This window comes from Hippocampus zosterae, chromosome 3, assembly GCF_025434085.1.
Source record: "Hippocampus zosterae strain Florida chromosome 3, ASM2543408v3, whole genome shotgun sequence".
Taxonomy (NCBI): Eukaryota; Metazoa; Chordata; class Actinopteri; order Syngnathiformes; family Syngnathidae; genus Hippocampus; species Hippocampus zosterae.
The window spans coordinates 18981374-19001678 of NC_067453.1; the positions used below are offsets into that span (position 1 = coordinate 18981374).

Here is a 20305-nt window from a genome sequence, read left to right on the forward strand (position 1 = left end):
CATGCAAACTCCACACAGGGAGGCCGGAGCTGGAATCGAACCCGGTACCTCTGCAATGTGAAGCCGACGTGCTAACCACTGGACTACCGGGCCGCCCGGATATATAATTTTTTATATAAAAATTGTTATAAATAGTTTTTCAATATTTTTTTATTTTTAAAAATGTGTATCTTTTTTCAATGCATTTTTGACGTCAGGCAGCTACGTGGATTTTTGCTTTTCCTGCCCGGTTCCTATCCCCCGTACTGTAATGTCAAACCACAGTAAAAAACATCTCATTTCAATTTACAGTGTCACTCAAAACTGCACTGTTGTCTTCATAAAGGGTGAAATTACATTCGATGTAGTGAGTGTGTTTCGGTGTACCTAATGGAAGTGTCCGGGATGCTGGATGGCATTCGGGGGAAGGGATAGCAACTGCGCTGCGCGTGACGTCAGCGCGCAAAAGCGAGGGGGCGACCAGTGGAAGCTGCAATAAACACACAGGGCGTCTGCGCCTATCTAACTAGGACAATAAAGTGCAAACGGCATCAATGCTTTAACAATGGAGCTAACCGATATGCTTCTCCTGAAACTTGTCCTCTTTGCTTACCTGCTGCACGACACTCAAGGTGAGCGACGCGTTTTCGTGGGAGGGGGGCGGGAAACTACGCGGATAAAAGATGTGGATAAGGGGCTTGCTGAAAGACTGCCTAGCTAAGCTAGCTTAACGGCTAAGGTTCGGGATCAGCGGGGCCTGCTTTTGTGACGGGGGACTGCACCCTTTTCGCCGTGGTCTCGCCCGAAAACGAGATACGGCGGAAAGTCTTGCACGGAATCGAGAGACGCGTTGAAAAATAACGAAGTTTATCTTGTCCCTGTGCGTGTTGTCACCGTTCTTTTCGTCAGGTGTATGTTGTATTTCTGTAGTCATCTCGCCGACGTCCATTGTTGTGAGAATACGGGAGATGCTGACTGGCTGCCTTCAATATACCGTTAGCTTTATGCTACCGTAGAGCTCACTCTTTCTGTTACATGTACACAATCGCCGCCAAAGTCATTATAATAATAATAATAATAATACATTACGTACATTACGTACTTTGTTTTTAAACAACAGTCACGTTCCATTTTAACAATTCCCACGTAAGTTGTGGTGAAGTTTGTATTTTTGTCTCAAATGCTCACACTCAAAGGAATATTACTCTACAGCTAACGCAATACGCGACTACATAAATCAAGTTTTGGGTGATATTCTATTGAAAACGATGTTGATATTCGCTTATTTTTCCTGTTTTAAGTGTTTTAATATTCTACTCTTGTTAATTGTGTCGTAAAACACTTGCTACATGATTATGCAGCACTACTGTACATACTGTCTTTTATTTTTTTCGATCAACTAGAAGAGTGTATTTACCTCAGCTCTATTTGTGGATAAACACGACTTACACACACACACTTAAGAGAACATACAGTACGCTAAAAAAGACGTGGGCTATTTTGCTTAAAAGGCCAACGAAATACATTTAAACCGTGTTCATCTTCGATTATTTTTCTTGGTTCAATGTTTTAATATACTGCTGGTGTCTGACTGATTATGTCATACACTTGCTACATGACTTAGCAGCACAGGGAGTCAACTACATAGTGTCGTTTTTTTAAAATGTTAAAACAAATCGATTCAACAAACAAGGTCTCCAGTTTCCTCAACTCAGTCTTTATCAATAAGCATGACTTACACACAGACAAAAACATAATTTCTCGTAATCACATCGCTGTTGTTGTTGTTTTTTGTGAGAGTAAACTACAAATGGCTTAGGCTATGATAGTATCAGGCAAACGACATACGTATAATTTAAACAATGTTTATCTTTATATTATTTGTCATGCATATATACTGCTGGTGTGTGTTTGTTTATGTCGTAAAACATTTGATACAAGCACTTGCAGTGTCAGTTAAAAAAAGTAAACAAATAAGCGTTGATGTTGCCTGAATTTAATGTTTGTGGGTAACCATGACTTACACAGACAACAAAAAACAATTCTTCAAATTGGTATTTTTATTGATACTGTGACAGTAATTTAAAAATGATTTGGAAAGTTTTGCTATTTGGCCAACAACATTCACCTCAGGTCAGGTCTGAAGACAATTTTTTATGCATGGAATTTCTCATCAAAAGCTCAGTTTGTGGTTGTTGTGACCTTTAATGCAAAAAATCCAAAGTGATATACTGTTCACAGAAGTAGCATACATGTCTCTTGCTTGTAGAGATTAGAATATTCCAGAGTAGTCACAGTTTTTACTTCTCATACTCACCTCAATGAAAAATTTAATGTCAACACCTGCATTTTTCATAATGCACAGGAGCAGTGAACTAGCTCTTTCCATTGTTACTCCTGATGATGGAAATTCCGCCTCTCAGGCGTAATTACAGAGAATCACATTTACTGAAAATACCTCCTGCATGTTGCCATAATATAGCTCAGTAAATCCAATGTAGTGCTCTGCAAAGGGTTGCATTGTTGTCATTTTGAGCAGCACAATTCCGCATTGTGGTCTTGTTTTGTGCAAATGGAATTCAGGCTGCTTTTTGGAGTGTGAAGCAGTGGGACAAAACGGGTAGAGGTGCTCGAGCACCATTCTCCTTCGTGCCCACCATCCACTCTTCATGTGGAGAAATAATTACACTGTGACACTTGGGGTTGTTGAGCACAGCCAGGAAGGCAGTTCCTTTTTAGCGAGATACATGCATGCCATCTTGTTTGTTGTTGGGGGTTTTTCTAATCAATTCTGGTTAAATCGTAACAGATGAAAAATGTACATTAAAACCAAGTGTATTTTTCATCTTTGAACTTGTCACAATAAGTTATTTGATCAAATGAGTCATGTGATTATGTATGTTCTGTTTTCACTCTGACCCTTAAGGAAACGCTCTGTTTTTCATGGCATACAATCACCATTTTTTTTCTTCAATGGAGGCTGAACCTGTGGCGAGGGGCCGAGGATTTATTTACACACGATTCATAATTTTCAGCATTTTATTTGTGTAGCTGGCTGTTGTCAAGATTAACATATCCATCCTGGCATTGCAAAATATCATTTGAGAAAAAAAACCTCAAGAATTTAAATATATTTCTTATAAACCATACACAGTCAGCTTACAAACTAAACCATGCTGGTGATGTTCTCACACCTGAGCCAAAAGTGTCCACCCTGTCATTGTCCACACATGTCAGAAAGCTCAGTTAATTTGCTGTTTGCACATTTTACTGTTGCATAACAACTACGTAATACACCGAAAATGAGCTTCAATGGAAAATGTCAACTTTTCTTCTGTGAATAACGGAACGGAACTCCCAAAGGCGTCTTTTCGTGATACTGACGAATAGACTTGAGATTACTACTGCTTTCAATATTTTAAAAGCGTCTACTTTAAGAAATTTGCTATACTGTATGTCTTCCTGTTTACCCCCATCCAGGACACTACCGGAATCCCCTCAACAAGTACATCCGGCACTATGAAGGCCTTTCTTATGACACAGAGCTGGTCCACAGCAACCACCAGAGGGCTAAAAGGGCAATTTCTCATGAAGACCAGTTTCTTCATTTAGATTTTCACGCTCATGGAAGGTTGGTCAACTTTGAAATGGAATCCAAATGTTTTTGTATTCAATGTTTTTAACTCCTACTTATGCATGTTGTTTTTTCCCCCGTTTTGACAAACACATATATATATGTGTGTGTGTGTGTATTATATATATATATATATATACACACACACCCATATTGTTTACATTTCATTGGAAGTATCGGCACACTTTTAAAGTACCGGTATATGGGGAAAGGTAATTCACCTCGGTTACTTCCATCCTTGACATGCTCAATGGCTGAAGGTTGTCTCGGTGGCACATTTCTGATTCTTTCTTTGGTAGCTTTATCATATCAGTCCAGTATAAAATAATTTCATGATTTCCTGTCTCCACAAATCTTTGGCTCTTATGTTGTTAGCGGTGCAACTGTGAAACGTTAAATGTGAAGTGAAAGCTTTTATGAAGCGCTATGATTCACCTCGGAAATTGGGTGTGACTCCTTAGAGCTGCTGTTGCTCAGTTGCAAAACCAAAAGGATTAAAGTAAGAGCGGACTTGAGCTGTCGTCAATCATTGCAAGCTCAGGGAGCAATGTAGCGTGGTGAACTTTGACAATAACGTATCCAAATTAATTGCTGGATCATTGCCGATGATTGTGACATGCTTTGTGCTTTTTATTCACTTCATCCGTTTTAAAAACTGTAAACACTTATGTAGAGCTGTTACTTGTTTATTGTGCTTGACTGGTTTGTTTTTATTGAAGTAGTTAACACTAGTTTCGTGCTAACACAATAGTAAGGTCCGTCGAAAATGAAAACAGCATAAAGTTGAGCAGTGTTCCAAGCTACAATCCCAAAAATACACAAATTCTCGGGACTAGAATGCATCCCAATCTGGCCGACTGCCATAGCGACCACCAGATACCACATTGTTGTCCCTTCTCCATTGAACATTGACAACACAACACCGCAAGAGTCACTACTACTGCCGGCCCCTCATTGGTGGAACAGCTTAGTTGTCCTTGTATCATTGGAAGATTTGAATACACATGGCTAGGAATGACAAAAATAACATCCTAATGATATCTTACCCAGTTTCAGCTTTAGATGCTGCAGTGTTGTACTCTCCAGTCTCTTCTTTGCTGCAGTAGTGTCAGTGTTTTTTTTTCTTCGTGTATTTTAGTTAATATGCCATCCTGTGACTACTGAGGAAGTAGTGATGGAAAAGTGATTACCTCAAACTGAAGCAGGTAGAATCGAGCCGCTATGGTGCAGTGAAAAGGGTGCAAACTCTGCCCTATTGCTTCGGGACCGTGAGCCGTATCCACGATGACATCTGAGCAAGCTGACTGGGTGCTAATTTTGTATTGTGACACGTCAAAACATCATCGCCTTTAATCTTGCCACGGTGAAATAACGCATTTGTTTGCGCCGAGATAGCCTTTAATTGAGAGCAAATCTATTGGTTAATCCTGCCGCTGTCATCTACATTTAAAATGATGACTAATTGCGTGAGCATGCATCATAAATACAATTATGGTGATGTCAATTAAAGCAAAGCTTTCCAAATATTTTTCAAGGCAGTTATTTTGATCGAAGAACCTTGTATTAGATCTTGTTTTGTTGGATTCGAAGCAGCTCAATGCCTCTGCCTGCTCTGGAACTAGCTACACTATTTTGTTAATAAATTAAACCATGATTACTCAAATATGGGGTGATGCTTTTTCACACTAGTGTTATGTTCCATAAAGCAGTTCATTAAAGATTTATAATTACCATAACATCTGTGCTTATTTTCATTCACCTCTGTTGGCATTACCCTTATGGGCTTTTTGTTAAACGATATGGTCAGGTTCAACATTTTGGTGTTTGAAAGAACAATTTGTACAGTAAACTTCAACTGGGAGTGTCCGATGAAAGCTTGAATCTGTTCCTCAAATTGTCTTCTTTTCATTTCCTCAAAGTGATGTCATTGTCTCCCATTTCTTGACATTGAACGTGTGCGATGGATGATTACAATACATTGTAGATTGGAAATTATTGACACAATTATAGGCATACATGGGGAAAAAGTATTTATGTTAAACATAATATGTTGATGTTTATTTCTTCTTTTTTTTGGAGGGGGGAGGTATGACGAGGTGTATTTATTTATTTATTTTTAATGAGCGCGTCCGTCCACCACACTCTCCATGGCCATCTGGCTCTGAGCTCGGCAATGACTGTTTATCCTCCTGCGTGGAGCGGAGCCTGCTGTTGCCAACCTCAGACGCTGCTTAATAGGTGGGGGAATGATAAGAGCCGTGCAGAACACGGAAGGAAGACGCCTGTTTCCTTGAAAAGCAAAGATTTTGTCAGTTGCTTTTCCCGTTTGAATTGTCCTCGGCAAAGATAGGCACACAATGGTCCCTTTGAACATTCCCATTATTGTGATACATTTACAACCACAGGATGTCTTTTTAAAGTTCACACATGGAATATTCCAATATGTTATTACATATTGGTTTGTGTATATTCAGAGTGCCGCTGCCTGATTTAAAAATGATAGTGGGACATGTAATTCTTATTCTGACAGATTTTTCTTGCAAGATGTCAAATTAAAACAAAACTGGGGAGTGGAGATGAGTCACTTTGCTTCATGGTGGTAACAAGCCCACGTCTGCTTTTCAGTATTTCATTTTACTCAGCTTGGGTGCTTAACACCAGCTAACCATGAGCGCTTGTGAATGGCCAAAGAAAGCCAATGTTTACTTTCTATTTCTCCCCTCCTTTAGGAATAAAAAGAGCCATGGTCTCACTTTCCCACTCTCATTTGCCTTCCCTCTCTTCCTCAAAAGACTGTTCAAATGTTGTCACTCTCTTTAAGTGAGGCCCAATTTGAATCGAAATTCAGCGCACACCTCTGCAAAATCTCAAATATTTTACATCATTGCTATAAATATGCGGATGAAGTTGTTTTGTTCATGTTCTCTCTTTACTTTATTTCAGGCATTTTAATTTACGCATGAAGAGAGATACCAGTTTGTTCACACCAGACTTGAAGGTGGAAGTTTCAGGAGAAGAGTCGACATATGATACCTCTCACATCTACACTGGAGAAATATACGGTGAGAAAAGTCTCCCCTAAAGGAAAGTGCTCTGTGCGGACCAGCCTCAAAGAAGATGCTGAGAAGAGAAGGAGTCATGAGCACAAACCTCCCCAAAAATAGTCATAACAATTCGAACATTCTGTAGAAAATGATATAGTTAATGGTGTGGAAAATGGATTCAGACCTGGGGTTGGTTTCAGGATAAAGCAAGTTGAATTGTTAAGCATGTTTCAGTTATATTCTCCACTGAGCTCCTGTGGTCTGTTTTCTTGCTGTTCCTCAGTCTGTAATAATAAATGTTGCTGTCTGTAATATGTCTCCCCAGGTGAGAAAGGTACACTTGCTCATGGCTCCATAGTGGATGGTAAATTTGAGGGCTTCATTCAGAGTTACCACGGTAACTACTACGTGGAGCCCACTCAGCGATACCTGGAGGGCAAAGACGTGCCTTTCCACTCTGTCATGTACCACGAGGACGACATAGGTGAGTCCTTGACAACTGCAAGCTCACGATTGCCCAAACGGGCCTCGCAGGAAGTGGTTCTGTCTAATTTACTGATTGCATATGCGTACGTGTGATCCGAAAGTGTAAAGTTAATCTCGCTGAGCTGATGCAGGCCGATTGGCGTGAACCCCGCCGCCACCCCCTGAAGAGCAGGGCTATCCAGGGTGCTCATTAGCTGAGGAACATGATCTTTCTCTCAGGGTACCGACTCATTAAAGCTGTCTGTACAACCTTGGTAGGGATAGTGAGCAGCACTCGTTTAATTTGTAATCACCTTTTACATAAAGCCTATGTGTAAATATGAGAGGAATTAGTCAATAACGTAAGCGTACAATGCGACCGAATCTCCGGTGGCATGTAAGGACAACCCATTAGCTGATCCTGAATAGCATCACAGAGTGACTCAGGGGGTTAAGTAGCTAACATTGTCTCCATAATCTTGACAGTGTTGTGTCGGCCTCTTTCACTCAGACTATCCTCACAAGTACGGCCCGGAGGGCGGCTGTGCTGATAGCTCGGTGTTCGAGAAGATGAAGAAGTACCAAGCGTCCGCTGTAGAAGAGCCGTCCAAGGTTGACTTCACCACACGCTTGGAGTTGCAAGTGTTTCGCAGAGAGGAAAGCGATAAATCTAATATGTCCATCCCATTGGCAAACATGGCCTGGGAAATTTACAGTATGACCACGTGATCAAATCATATCCAAGAGTTCAATCAAATATTCTGCCTTACAAATGATAGGAATGCACTGCTTTAATTCACATCGACCGAGTTGACTGGAAATGCCATGAATTTGTTGCCATCTCACAGAAAAACAACCAAAATATATGCACCGTGTTTTTTAATAACATAATTAAATAAGAAAAAAGGTTTTAACAGTTTGCACATATGATTCAGTCATTGTACGGCTCCTGGTGTGAGCGCAATATAACGCAGAAATGCATCGATATGCTGTACGAGGAAGAGTTCAACAAGTAAGTTGACTCTGTAAACTGCTATAATATTAGTTGTATTTGGCTGAGGATAAAAAAAATACAGGCCTATTAGTATTTGTTACATTTTCTGTCTGCATGTGGCTCCACCATTTGTGTTCAAATGTCCATTGCGACATCCCAACAATAACCAAGCGGAATTTCCTTAGGCCAATTAATTTTGGTTGTTTTTAAATACACAATGTGCAATTTTATTTGTTGTATGTTTAGTTTGACAATAACATTATGAATATACAACTTGAAGCCTCTTTTTGGAACTGTTGATAAGCATCTGCCAAACTGCAGAATATCGGATACATCGCTTGTACTGGATATCAATAGCTTATTATGTGGTCTTCGTGAAAAACTTCATGTCATCATCCTCAACCACAGTGTGTTTCAATTGTTTTTTGTGAAATGCACTCATCATTATTTCTTCCTCTTCCTTTCATGCATAACATGCAGAAGCAATGCATGTTGTATGAACATTCTGTACTTTTAAAACTAGAAGCCCGAAATATCAGACATGATTTATTCAGCCGCTGTTTGGTTGTAAATGCCCTTACAGTACACTATGTTTAATTTAACGCCAGTCTATTTCCTCCTCCTGCACACCAGGCACTCCACAGTCAAGCGGTCCTTAATGAATCTGTGATGCTGAGAAAGAAGAGAATGGCGCAGGCTGAGAAGAACACGTGCCAGCTCTTCATCCAAACGGATCACCTCTTCTACAAGTATTACAAGACAAGAGAGGCTGTCATTGCTCAGGTGAGATGCACCGAGACACATAAATCCGCGTGGGATTAAGGATGCGGTTGCCACGCATAAACACACTTCTGCTTGTGTAATGCGCAATGATGAGTCTCGACAGTTGCTGTTTGCACCTTCTGCACGCTAATCAACACATCGAGCTGTCTTTGTTTGAAGCTGTTTCGTCACACTTGATAGCAACGGCCACTCGATACACAATCATAGACCCCATGCAAAATCATACCAATCCTAACGGCAAACACGTTTTCAGTTCGTCTGCAGTGCAGCTACGCACGTAAATCGAAACTGACGCTCCCCATATATGTGTAAGCCAAGTGTCAGCAACACATTTCTTAGAAACTCAGTCCTCTGCATTTAGTTCCATTCAGTACATGTATCCCATCGGGATTTGGAGAGGTGCCGTGAGTGCCATGAGTTCAGTTCACATTGTCCCCCATTGAAATCAATCAAAATGCCATTATTCCACCACAGCCTCCCCACCCACAAAAATCTTCACTGCAGGTGGATCATTTTAAGTGTGGCTTTACTTTTGATTAGTTGTTGATTAATAGATGGATTTTGACACGTCTGGTTTTTAAGACACATTTTGTCGTTCTCATAGTTTTATGTTTTTTTTGACAGTAAAGTTAAACTGGGAGTTGCGGAAAAAAGCTTGAAAGCTCTTTTTCTGAAGAATTGCATATTTGTACAGCGTAGGGTTAGGGGATGTACAAATGGTTTACAAATGGTACAAATGGTACAAATGGTTACGCTGTGGTTTTCGTCCCGGCCGTGGAACAGTGGACCAGCTCTACACCCTTAGCAGGGTCCTTGAGGGTATGTGGGAATTCGCCCAACCAGTCTACATGTGTTTTGTGGACTTGGAGAAGGCGTTTGACCGTGTCCCTCGGGGAGTTCTGTGGGGGGTGCTTCGAGGGTATTGGGTACCGAACCCCCTGATACGGGCTGTTCGGTCACTATACCACCGATGTCAGAGTTTGGTTCGCATTGCCGGCAGTAAGTCGGAAGCGTTTCCAGTGGGGGTAGGACTCCACCAAGGCTGCCCTTTGTCGCCGATTCTGTTCATAACCTTTATGGACAGAATTTCTAGGCGCAGCCGAAGCGTTGAGGGGGTCCGTTTTGGAGGCCTCAGTATTGCATCCCTGCTTTTTGCAGATGATGTGGTGCTGTTGGCTACTTCAAACGGGGCTCTCCAACTCTCACTGGAGCGTTTCGCAGCCGAGTGTGAAGCGGTTGGGATGAAAATCAGCACCTCCAAATCTGAAACCATGGTCCTCAGTCGGAAAAGGGTGGAGTGCCCCCTCCGGGTCGGGGAGGAGATCTTACCCCAAGTGGAGGAGTTCAAGTATCTTGGGGTCTTGTTCACGAGTGGGGGTAGGAGGGAGCGGGAGATCGACAGGCGGATCGGTGCAGCGTCTGCTGTGATGCGGACGTTGTATCGGTCTGTCGTGGTGAAGAAGGAGCTGAGCCAAAGGGCGAAGCTCTCAATTTACCGGTCGATCTACGTCCCAACCCTCACCTATGGTCACGAGCTATGGGTCGTGACCGAAAGAACGAGATCCCGGATACAAGCGGCTGAAATGAGTTTTCTCCGCAGGGTGTCCGGGCTCTCCCTTAGAGATAAGGTGAGAAGCTCAGTCATCCGGGAGGGGCTCAGAGTCGAGCCGCTTCTCCTCCACATCGAGAGGAGCCAGATGAGGTGGCTTGGGCATCTGATTCGGATGCCTCCTGAGCGCCTACCCGGTGAGGTGTTCCGGTCATGTCCCACCGGGAGGAGAACCCGAGGAAGACCCAGGACACCCTGGAGAGACTATGTCACCCAGCTTGCCTGGGAACGACTCGGGATCCCCCGGGGAGAGCTGGAAGAAGTAGCTAGGGAGAGGGAAGTCTGGGCTTCCCTGCTAAAGCTGTTGCCCCCGCGACCCGGCCCCGGATAAGCGGTAGATGATGGATGGATGGATGGATGGAAGGTTAGGGGATAAGGATTTGACAAAGTCCTTGTAGCGACGATGGGGGAAACTAAACCGTCAATTGTCAGTTTTATAGGGCTAATATTCCTCAGTGAGTTGCCATACGATGCACGTCAGATAAAAAAAAAATCTAATTCTAAACATTCTCAATTTGTCCATTCTTCCGTGGAATAGCTGACTGACGTGCACACCGTAGAGAAGGTGTCAGAATAAGCTATTTTTTGTGTCCAAATAGGAGACAGAGATTAAAATCTACCCGCAATTAAAATATACAGGACGTTTAATCAAATTCTTCTGATTAATGTGTTTGTATATTGTTGTCTTCCCATTTCAGATCTCCAGTCACGTCAAGGCCATTAATGCCATCTATCAGGGCACAGACTTCTTAGGGATTCGCAACATCAGTTTCATGGTGAAACGGATCAGGGTGAGTCCTCTATTGAGGTGCTTTTTCTTTCTTTATTTTTTTTTAATTCCCCCTTTTCCTTGTACTGAAAATCCTTAGCGTAGCCTATAGCGTTTCCTATAAACAAGCTCTCTTCCTCCCACACAGATAAACACCACCAGTGATGAGAAGGACAAGTCCAACCCATTTCGCTTTGGTAACATCGGTGTGGAGAAGTTCCTGGAGCTGAACTCGGAACAGAACCACGATGACTACTGTTTGGCTTACGTTTTCACCGACAGAGACTTTGACGATGGCGTCTTGGGTTTGGCCTGGGTCGGAGCCCCTTCAGGTAATGCGGAGCTTTTGTCACTGTGCAGTGACTGTAAACATGTTTTTGAAGGGGGGAAAAAATCCTTTGCAATAATCTGTTGTACGTGTCCTCAGCAGGGTATTCTGATTATTATTGCGTTTGTGGAATAAGAATTCAACCATCTGTTTTCACAATGTGAGCCCGAGGACAGTTTGACATCAATTTCAGTCAGCAGCAGAGGGAGAAAATAAAACCAAAATGCCAGCCGCCGACAAGGATGAAAATGCTTTAATCTGTTTAATACGACTTCCATTACACAATATTAACCACATTAGGGAAGGCCGATAGAACACATTGTTATAAATGTTGCCTTTTTTCTCCTTTCGGATAGACAATTGTGATTTATAAATCTTTGCATCTTTTAACCATGGCCAATGGTCAAGAATTCTTGACGCATAAAGATTGTGAGAAATGTACTTTTGCCGCTAAAATCAAATAAAATTAATCAATAAAATAAAAATTTATACTGCAACTGACTGGGGTTACGGGTTACGGGAACCAGAGTCAAACATAAAAAAATATGAAACACATGATACGATGTAAAATCTTGTTTTCTTATCTCATAGCATGACACGCATGCTTTGGAAGGAGGCTTGTTTAAAAAATGTGCTTATCATCATCAGGGAGTTCTGGAGGGATCTGTGAAAAAAGCAAGTTGTACTCCGACGGGAAGAAGAAGTCTCTCAACACAGGCATTATCACTGTTCAGAACTACGCCTCCCACGTACCTCCCAAAGTCTCCCATATCACCTTTGCACATGAAGTGGGGCACAACTTTGGCTCTCCAGTGAGTAACTCATACCACAAACAATCGCAAGCAAGAAGCAGTAAATGGAGCGTGGCCATGTTTGTCTCCCCATCTTTTGACCTTTGTTTTTTTTCTTGCTCATACACAGCATGACTCTGGGTCAGAGTGCACCCCGGGTGAATCCAAGAGCCAAGACAAAAAGGAGAAGGGCAATTACATCATGTATGCGAGAGCTACGTCGGGAGACAAGCTGAACAACAACAAGTTCTCCATCTGTAGCGTGCGCAACATCAGCCAGGTGCTGGAGAAAAAAAGGAGCAACTGTTTTGTTGGTATGTAGCACACCGTCGGCAAATTCACATATGCGGCTAGAAAAACGCAAACATTTTAAATGCTAATGGATTTTTTAAATGAATATTAGCATTAGTGCGGTGCTATTTTTTTTTAATGGCCTCATTTGGTTTCTTGCTAAATATCGGACAGAGAGTGTTTTTGTTTTCAACAAATTGTAAATAACAACATTGCAAATGTTAGCACCCATGAAAATAAATCCGACTCAGTTTTATCCTGTCTAAGGTTGCAGACCTTTCTACCAAAAATATATTCTAGTCGTGTACATCTCAATAATTTTGGAGTATCTTGTACAACTTTTTACTTCTTTAGTTCAAAAACTGAAAGGTTTAGAGATTCACTGTAGACAGTGAGTCAAATATTTCAAGATTTTTTTTCTTCCATTGTTTTAGTAATTTTAGAGGTAAGGAAAGCCCATATAATTCGCCATCTCAAGAAAAAAGAATATTACAATAGAAACAAACCCAAAAGAAAATTAATATGGAAACTCATCTGGGAATTAGTCACCCCCGAAACGTTTTTGTGTGCGTTTAATGAATATTTATCACATACTATAGATGTGAAACGATTCATTGATTATCAAATTAATCGATAATTATCTTTGGCAACTGAATAATCATTTTTTCCCCATTTAAAATTGTCCACCTTTTTGGAATTTCGGCATGATTATCTTTATGTTGAATTATCAACATTTTTTGACTACTTTTGTTACGAATAACTGAATCATAATTAATCTATGTTTATATGCTATTTTGATTTCTTGACCTGCACTTGTAGACAAAGACTTTGAGCCCCCCCGCCACACCAATAGCACCTGAAAATATGACATTTGGCACCAAACAATCTTGTTATATACAATACAATAAACGTGTATGCAAAACAACCAAGGAGTTGACATAATTATTGAACAAGAGAAATATTTTAATGATGGAAAAAAAATCTCATGACGCAATACCAAACAAAAATGCCAGAATGGATACACCAGTTAAGTGCTATCTAATGGACGAACATTTAATTGTTCTGCCTATCACTGTAAGTCACTGACCTACCTAGTGGCCTACACTCATTTGATTTGATTATGTATTTGTTCAGTAGAGAACAGTGTACATTAACCAACATTTCAATAGTTCAAATTTATATCAAGAACAAGACCAGGGCGTTTGCAAATAGTTAGATTCCAAAATTGTTTACGGTGCAATTCACTCATTGGTAATAGTCAAATGTTGCTGTCCGATACATACAACGTGACAATGTTCTACACTTTTCATTAAATAACTAGAAAAGTGTCCAGGAATTGTATCAAACTAAGCCAAAGTATATTTGTCGTGAATGAACAATTATTAGACCATATGATTAGTCACAGAACAAGATCAATTAGATTGTTGGGGGAGTTGTTTGACGTAAGCAACAAATTTCATCTTTGTACGCCAGAGTCTGGTCAGCCCATCTGCGGAAATGGCCTCGTGGAGCCAGGAGAGGAGTGTGACTGTGGCTACAGTGATCAGTGCAGGGACCAGTGCTGCTATGACGCCAACCAGGCTGATAACAAGAAGTGCAAATTAAAGCCCAACAAAGTCTGCAGGTACATTGCAAAGATGTATCTGCTTCTAATTGCCAGACCTTCGTTTGAGATCTTTTTCAGCCAACATCTTGCTCTCTTGCCCGCAGTCCCAGCCAGGGACCCTGTTGCACCCCTGAGTGCGGCTACAAGGGGCGAAATGAGAAGTGCAGGGATGAGTCAGAGTGCGCTCATCAGGGCATGTGCAACGGAGTGAGCCCCCAGTGCCCGTCGTCGGAACCCAAAGCCAACTTCACCGCGTGTCACGGCGAGACTCAAGTCTGCCTGAACGGGGTGAGTGACTCGCAACTCGCAAACAGCTGGCCTCATAGAAAAGAAGTCACGCAGACTCAGAACCATCTTTACGTATCCTCGCCCACAGGGCTGCTCCGGCTCCATCTGTGAGAAGTACGGACTCGAAGCGTGCACGTGCGCCAGCCAAGAAGGAAAGGATGAGACGGAGCTTTGTCACGTGTGCTGTATGGAGAAGAGTGAGTCATGTACTGAATATGTGCCTTGGAGGTTGACACCTAATGTGCCGATGTCCTAATTGACTGGGCCTCAATCCCTCCAGTGAATCCCAACACATGCAGCAGTACGGGCTCGGAGCGTCTGGCTCGTTTCTTCAATAAGAAGGTGACCACGCTGCCGGCTGGCTCGCCCTGCAATGACTTCAAGGGTTACTGCGACGTGTTCATGAAGTGTCGTCTGGTGGATGCGGACGGCCCGCTGGCTCGGCTCAAGAAGGCCATTTTTAACCCCGAGCTCTACGAGAACATTGCGGAGTGGATTGTGGTATGTAGAATTTAATTTGATACAGATTTTTGATGCAATTGTGATTTTTTTCTGAATACAAGCCGCTGTCCTCACTCACCAAATTGAATAAATAGGCTACATATTAAAATATAAATCAGAATTTCAGCAACATATTTATATGATATAGATTTTATAACTTTTCTGAAAAGCTTCACTTGCTCACGGCCTCTGAATGACACAGTTTCCTTTTTGCGTTCTTTGAAATGTTTGTGCCGTGTAAAGTGTCCTTGGGTGTCTGGAAAGGCGCTTATAAATAAAATGTATTGTTATTATTATTATTTATTGAATTTCCTGTAAAATGTAGATGGCATGCTCTTGTTTGACTGTGTCGAGGCCTAATTGAACACAACAAATGTATTTTCATTGCAAGTGAATGTCATTCTTAAAAATGGATGACCCTAGAACTAGCATAAAACTTAATATGTGCAATTACTTGCATTCTGTAAACAGAACTAGCTGTTATTAGAAAACAGAAGAATCATTTGTTTTGTGCAGCACTCAGGGTTTGTGTTTGCTTGATTTTATTTCCAGGCCCACTGGTGGGCAGTGTTACTGATGGGCATCGCTCTCATCATGCTCATGGCAGGCTTCATTAAGATCTGTAGCGTACATACACCCAGCAGTAACCCCAAGCTTCCTCCCCCTAAACCACTTCCAGGTGAGTTTGACGAAACAGATTAATTTTTTTATTTACTGTATATCACTGTTATTTTTTTAAATATATATATTTATTGATTTATTTGTTTATTATGGGGTATGTTGCTCATACACAGTGTGAAAGTAGGTGTAACAGCCATTTAAGTTCATGTCATAATTATCAAATGGAAGTTGTGATTTTACATGGGGATCAACATGTAAAACCCATCAAATCAGTCAATCTATCATTTTCTATGATAGTTATTTTAATGGGGATTTTATGTTTTGGTTATTTATTTATTTGTTTATAATACAGATTAAAGGTGATAAGGCTTGCGATTTTTCATGATTTTTGGGGTGGCCCACAGCCTTGCAACCCACCGCTCCTGCCCTGAGCAGATCCCCTCCACATTCCGAACCAAAGCAAGAGTAATCCACAATAAGAGGACAATTTTTAAATCAGTTTTTACTTGACGCTCTTTGTTACGTACATAGTTATGTAATATGTTCGCAAATTGCACCTAAACAGCAAAAAGTAGAGGAAAGTAATTTTGCTTGTGTTACTGAAATAACTTAATTCGTGAGGCATAACTTAACTGTCAACTCAACTTTATTTGTAGAGCACTTTAAAACAACCATGGATGCATATAAAATTCTGTATGTGGAGTAAAAATTAGACACATAATAACAAGGACAGTTAAAAAAATAAATTAATAACATAAAAACAGTAGACAGCACCAGACATTGATCTGTCTGTCATCAACATAGTAGTAAAAGGAAATAATATGGAACCCAGAGGTAGCACAATTGAACCCTGTGGAACACTCTATGACGGTGGGCTAGAGCGGTACTCCCCCCCCCCCCCCCCCAAACAATAATTCGCTGATTTTTTTTTTTCCTGCCAAATACCAGAATTGGCATAAGCTTAAATAAAATCCATATTGGTCAGGCGCAATCTGTTAGTGAATGAATGCAATTTGGGGTCTCTGTTAATGAATCCCCTCATTCCTATCTCACATGTATCAACGTGTATGTCCTTGGTCTCCTTGTCTCCAACAGGCACTTTGAAGAGGCGGCGAGCGCAGCAGCACGCAAGCTCCCAGGTGCAGCATCAGTCCCAGCACGGCGGACACGGTGGTCCGCGGCAGGCCCAGAGGCAGCCTCAGCGGCAGGCCCAGCAGCAACACCAGCGACACCACCGTCAGCCTAGGGAGAACTATCAGATGGGGCAGATGAGACGCTGAGACCCCCCCGACCCTCCCCACACACAGAATTCCCCCCCCCCCCTGCCACCACCCCCTTCCAATGCCTTGGCTCCTCCTTGTGCCTACAGTGGGAAACTTAAAAGCGTCACTCCATCCAAAGAAAAGCCTGACACGGTGGCTAGTCACCACCGCACCCTCCATCTAAGACACGAAAAGAAGAGAAAAATCCAGGGACTCAATCGGCACGCAATCTAGCTTTTTTTTTTGGCCATCGTCACCTTAATTTGGTTCATTTCAAAGGAGTGCCAAGGAGTTAAGGAATTCTCTCTAGCTTTGGTCAACTTTAGTCATTTCGTTTCCGTTCTCTTGCGATTTCGTCTCGAGTGACATGCCACGTGGCTGCCGGTGAATCGTTGCGTGCTTTTCTTGCGCCGTTCTTGCCACGCTCGAGAACGAGGCGAGCCACTCGGCGGGGGATTGGCGCCACTTTTGTGATTTCCACACGTCCCAAAATGGCGAAGAACACATGCTCCCGGTCTCTTGTGCAGACAGTCAGTCTCCTGCATGTGACTGTACATATTTAGTGTATCATAAGTGAAAAGGAACTATTTCTTCTACTGTAAATGTGTAATTCTTCACTCTCTTCCTGTTTTGTTGGTTTGTTTTTTTTTATTTTTGGGTTAGCGCTCTCAGGACTTTTAACACATAAATGAAGGCATGACGGTCGCCAGGAGTTCCTCGGATGTTGTTGCCGGCCATCTGATGCCATCGGGTCATCTCTGCAGTCATCCCATCAGGTGGAGCTCATTCACTTTGGGTAGCTTGTTTCCTTGTTTCTCAAATTGAACAAAGTAACCATATCCGTTTTTTCCCCTCCCCAAGGTCGTCTCTCCATTGTTTTATTTCTTGCTAACATGTTGCTTGTGTCACGTAAGGGAACGATCGCTCTGCTTATCTTTTATTTATTTTGTTGTTGTCTTTTACCAATTTAATTTAGCTATTTGAAGAATGAATAACCACTAATTGAAGCTGAGGAGAAGGGAAAGTTGCAGTTTAGTTTAAGTGAGCATTAGTGAAATGCGTGTGGAAATGAGTTTTAAAATGACTCTGTGGACATATTTTTAAGAAAAGAAAAAAAAAGAGGAGGCTTATCATTCTGTTGCTCATGTAGGAAATCTTAAGAACTTTTGTGGGCATGCAGAGGCATTAATTCAATGTGAGTATTCTTGATTGACATTGGTCCGTAATATGTGTCTCAACACAATGCTGACAACTTTTAATGTGAAAATAAAAGGAAGTAAGGCCTGTTGAGGCAGATTTTCACACAGCTTGACTTTGCTACGTCACCACCCTGGAACTCACACTTTCCCAGTTTGCATTGGTTGTGATATCCGAAAGCAACGACAGGCTTCGTTTGAAGGACACGTTTCACCTCAGGCATTCTTTCCCTTTCACAAAATAACACGTGATCTTGTCGTCTGGGCATGGTTCAGTATTCGCTTGACACTAACAATAAATCATTTTTTGCAGTCTATATTTCATGCATTATTTTTTTGCCTATAGGCCTGAATTGAGTTTATCTTGGCATTATTCCGTTTGGAGTGCATGCAGTTCGAATCACAACTCTAATGTCCTGAATGATGCCATGTTTTGCTGTGGACGGGATTAGGAAAAGTGTCACAGTTAATGTCACATGATGGATGAATCAGGCGTGTGTCATGTCTGTACAAAAAAAAAGTGGATATGTATTTTTTTTGGTCATTCCTGGCTTCAGAATCTAAGATGTAAACTTGTACAGTACTTTGAAAATTTGCATTTCATTGAAAACTGAAAATTACATTTTGATACATCTGTTGATTTTTCTTAATTATAATTATTTTATTCCAATTCAAAGATGTTCATATGTGGCAAACCTCTTAAGTTATTTCTGTTCTTGTATGTGCTAGTTCAATTGGAGTTTGCTTATGATACTTTTTCTCCACTGTCATCAATGATATAAAAAACATTTGAGTGTGATGGATTTAATGTGACATTCTCATTTTAGTCTTTATCCTGTGGCATGGTTTGGCTAGAAGAGCAGAAGATTAATGCCTGTAAATTTACTTTTCAATTCGTAGTCCTGGTTTAAAACAAAAAAAAAGTTTTTAGATAAACGTGCACTGCAATGTCCACATTGATTTTGAATTGTTGTAGGTGATGTAGGCCGAAAGAACACGATTAAAAAGTAATACTACTGTCTGATTTTAATGTTCACTGTGTTTTATACAGTATTGGAAATTTTTGTTCACTTTGAACATTTTTACGAAAAAAAAAACAAAACAAAAAAATCAATTGTATTGTGCAAAGAAATGTAATTTTTTTTGGAGTACATGAAATGCATTAATTAAACGACTCATTCAATAAACAGAGTACTGTTTACTGTCAGCTGCTCTCTCTAGATTTTCAAGGGGTTGCTTTGTTTATTAACTAAAAATTACGGAAACAGTTTGAGATACAACAAGACGCAGGCAAAGGTGCCATCTGTTGCACCACAGTCCAGACATGAAGGCTATTCCAAAATTTTGCCCATCCCTCATAACTTATATAACTTGAATATCATACCAAATAAAGCAGGCAAGATAATCAAGTCATGGAATGTGAAGTATTTTTTTTTTCATTTCACACGAGGGACACAAATGTATGCATCAAACACATTTCTGCACCTGCAGTGATCATTTCGCTTCTACAAACGTTGCATATTGAACAGGATTAATTTGTCACAAGCTGTTCCCGTGCTGTTGACAACAGAATTTCACACATGCTAATTTGTCCGTCTGTTTACAGAAGGCCACTGATTCTATGTCGGCTTTAAATGGAGCATACACACAGATGTATGTATTGTTAGTTATTGATCAGTTTATATGAAGACTATGTTCGATGTGAATTGTATTAATTTATCAGAAAATGTAAACATGACAGTTCATAGTGTAGCTTGATTAGCTACATCAGCTGTTGAAAGCTGTTGTCAGGACGAGCCTGAATCACCAAAGTGACTTGTGGGCCAGTGAAGCTTATTTGGGAACCTCAATTTGAGTCAGTGACATGAACATGCGTGTTTTTCAAATGTGGGAGTATGTAATTCCAATGTTGGTCACTAAATGGTAAAACACAATTTTCTTTTTACACTGTGTAAAAGTATAGTAAGGCGTTTTTAGCTAAAAAAAAACAACGACCCTGTATAGTAAGGTGTTTTTAGCCGAAAAAAAACCAACCATGTGTAGTAAGGCGTTTTAACAACATCCATCCATCCATCCATTTTCTGAACCGCTTAATCCTCACTAGGGTCGCGGTGGGTGCTGGAGCCTATCCCAGCTGTCTTCGG

The 20305-nt window shown here is 41.2% G+C and overlaps 1 protein-coding gene across 1 annotated transcript; it reads left to right on the forward strand.

Moving 5' to 3' along the window:
• The first annotated feature begins 425 nt into the window (after positions 1-425).
• Positions 426-19368, forward strand: LOC127598026 (disintegrin and metalloproteinase domain-containing protein 10-like). Its single transcript, XM_052061499.1, has 16 exons — positions 426-611; positions 3460-3610; positions 6557-6675; positions 6983-7141; positions 7634-7734; positions 8750-8899; positions 11207-11299; positions 11426-11609; positions 12254-12417; positions 12527-12710; positions 14161-14311; positions 14398-14581; positions 14670-14778; positions 14862-15082; positions 15635-15761; positions 16799-19368. The coding sequence occupies exons 1-16, from the start codon at positions 545-547 to the stop codon at positions 16981-16983; spliced, it is 2349 nt and encodes a 782-aa protein (XP_051917459.1). The 5' UTR covers positions 426-544; the 3' UTR covers positions 16984-19368.
• Positions 19369-20305: the final 937 nt, after the last annotated feature.

Excerpts from the sequence above, each read along its gene's own strand:
- LOC127598026 (XM_052061499.1), top strand. The coding sequence starts at position 545 with ATGGAGCTAACCGATATGCTTCTCCTGAAACTTGTCCTCTTTGCTTAC. Across the intron at positions 3,611-6,556 it reads GATTTTCACGCTCATGGAAG|GCATTTTAATTTACGCATGA; the intron begins GTTGGTCAACTT and ends ACTTTATTTCAG. Across the intron at positions 14,582-14,669 it reads CTCAAGTCTGCCTGAACGGG|GGCTGCTCCGGCTCCATCTG; the intron begins GTGAGTGACTCG and ends CCTCGCCCACAG.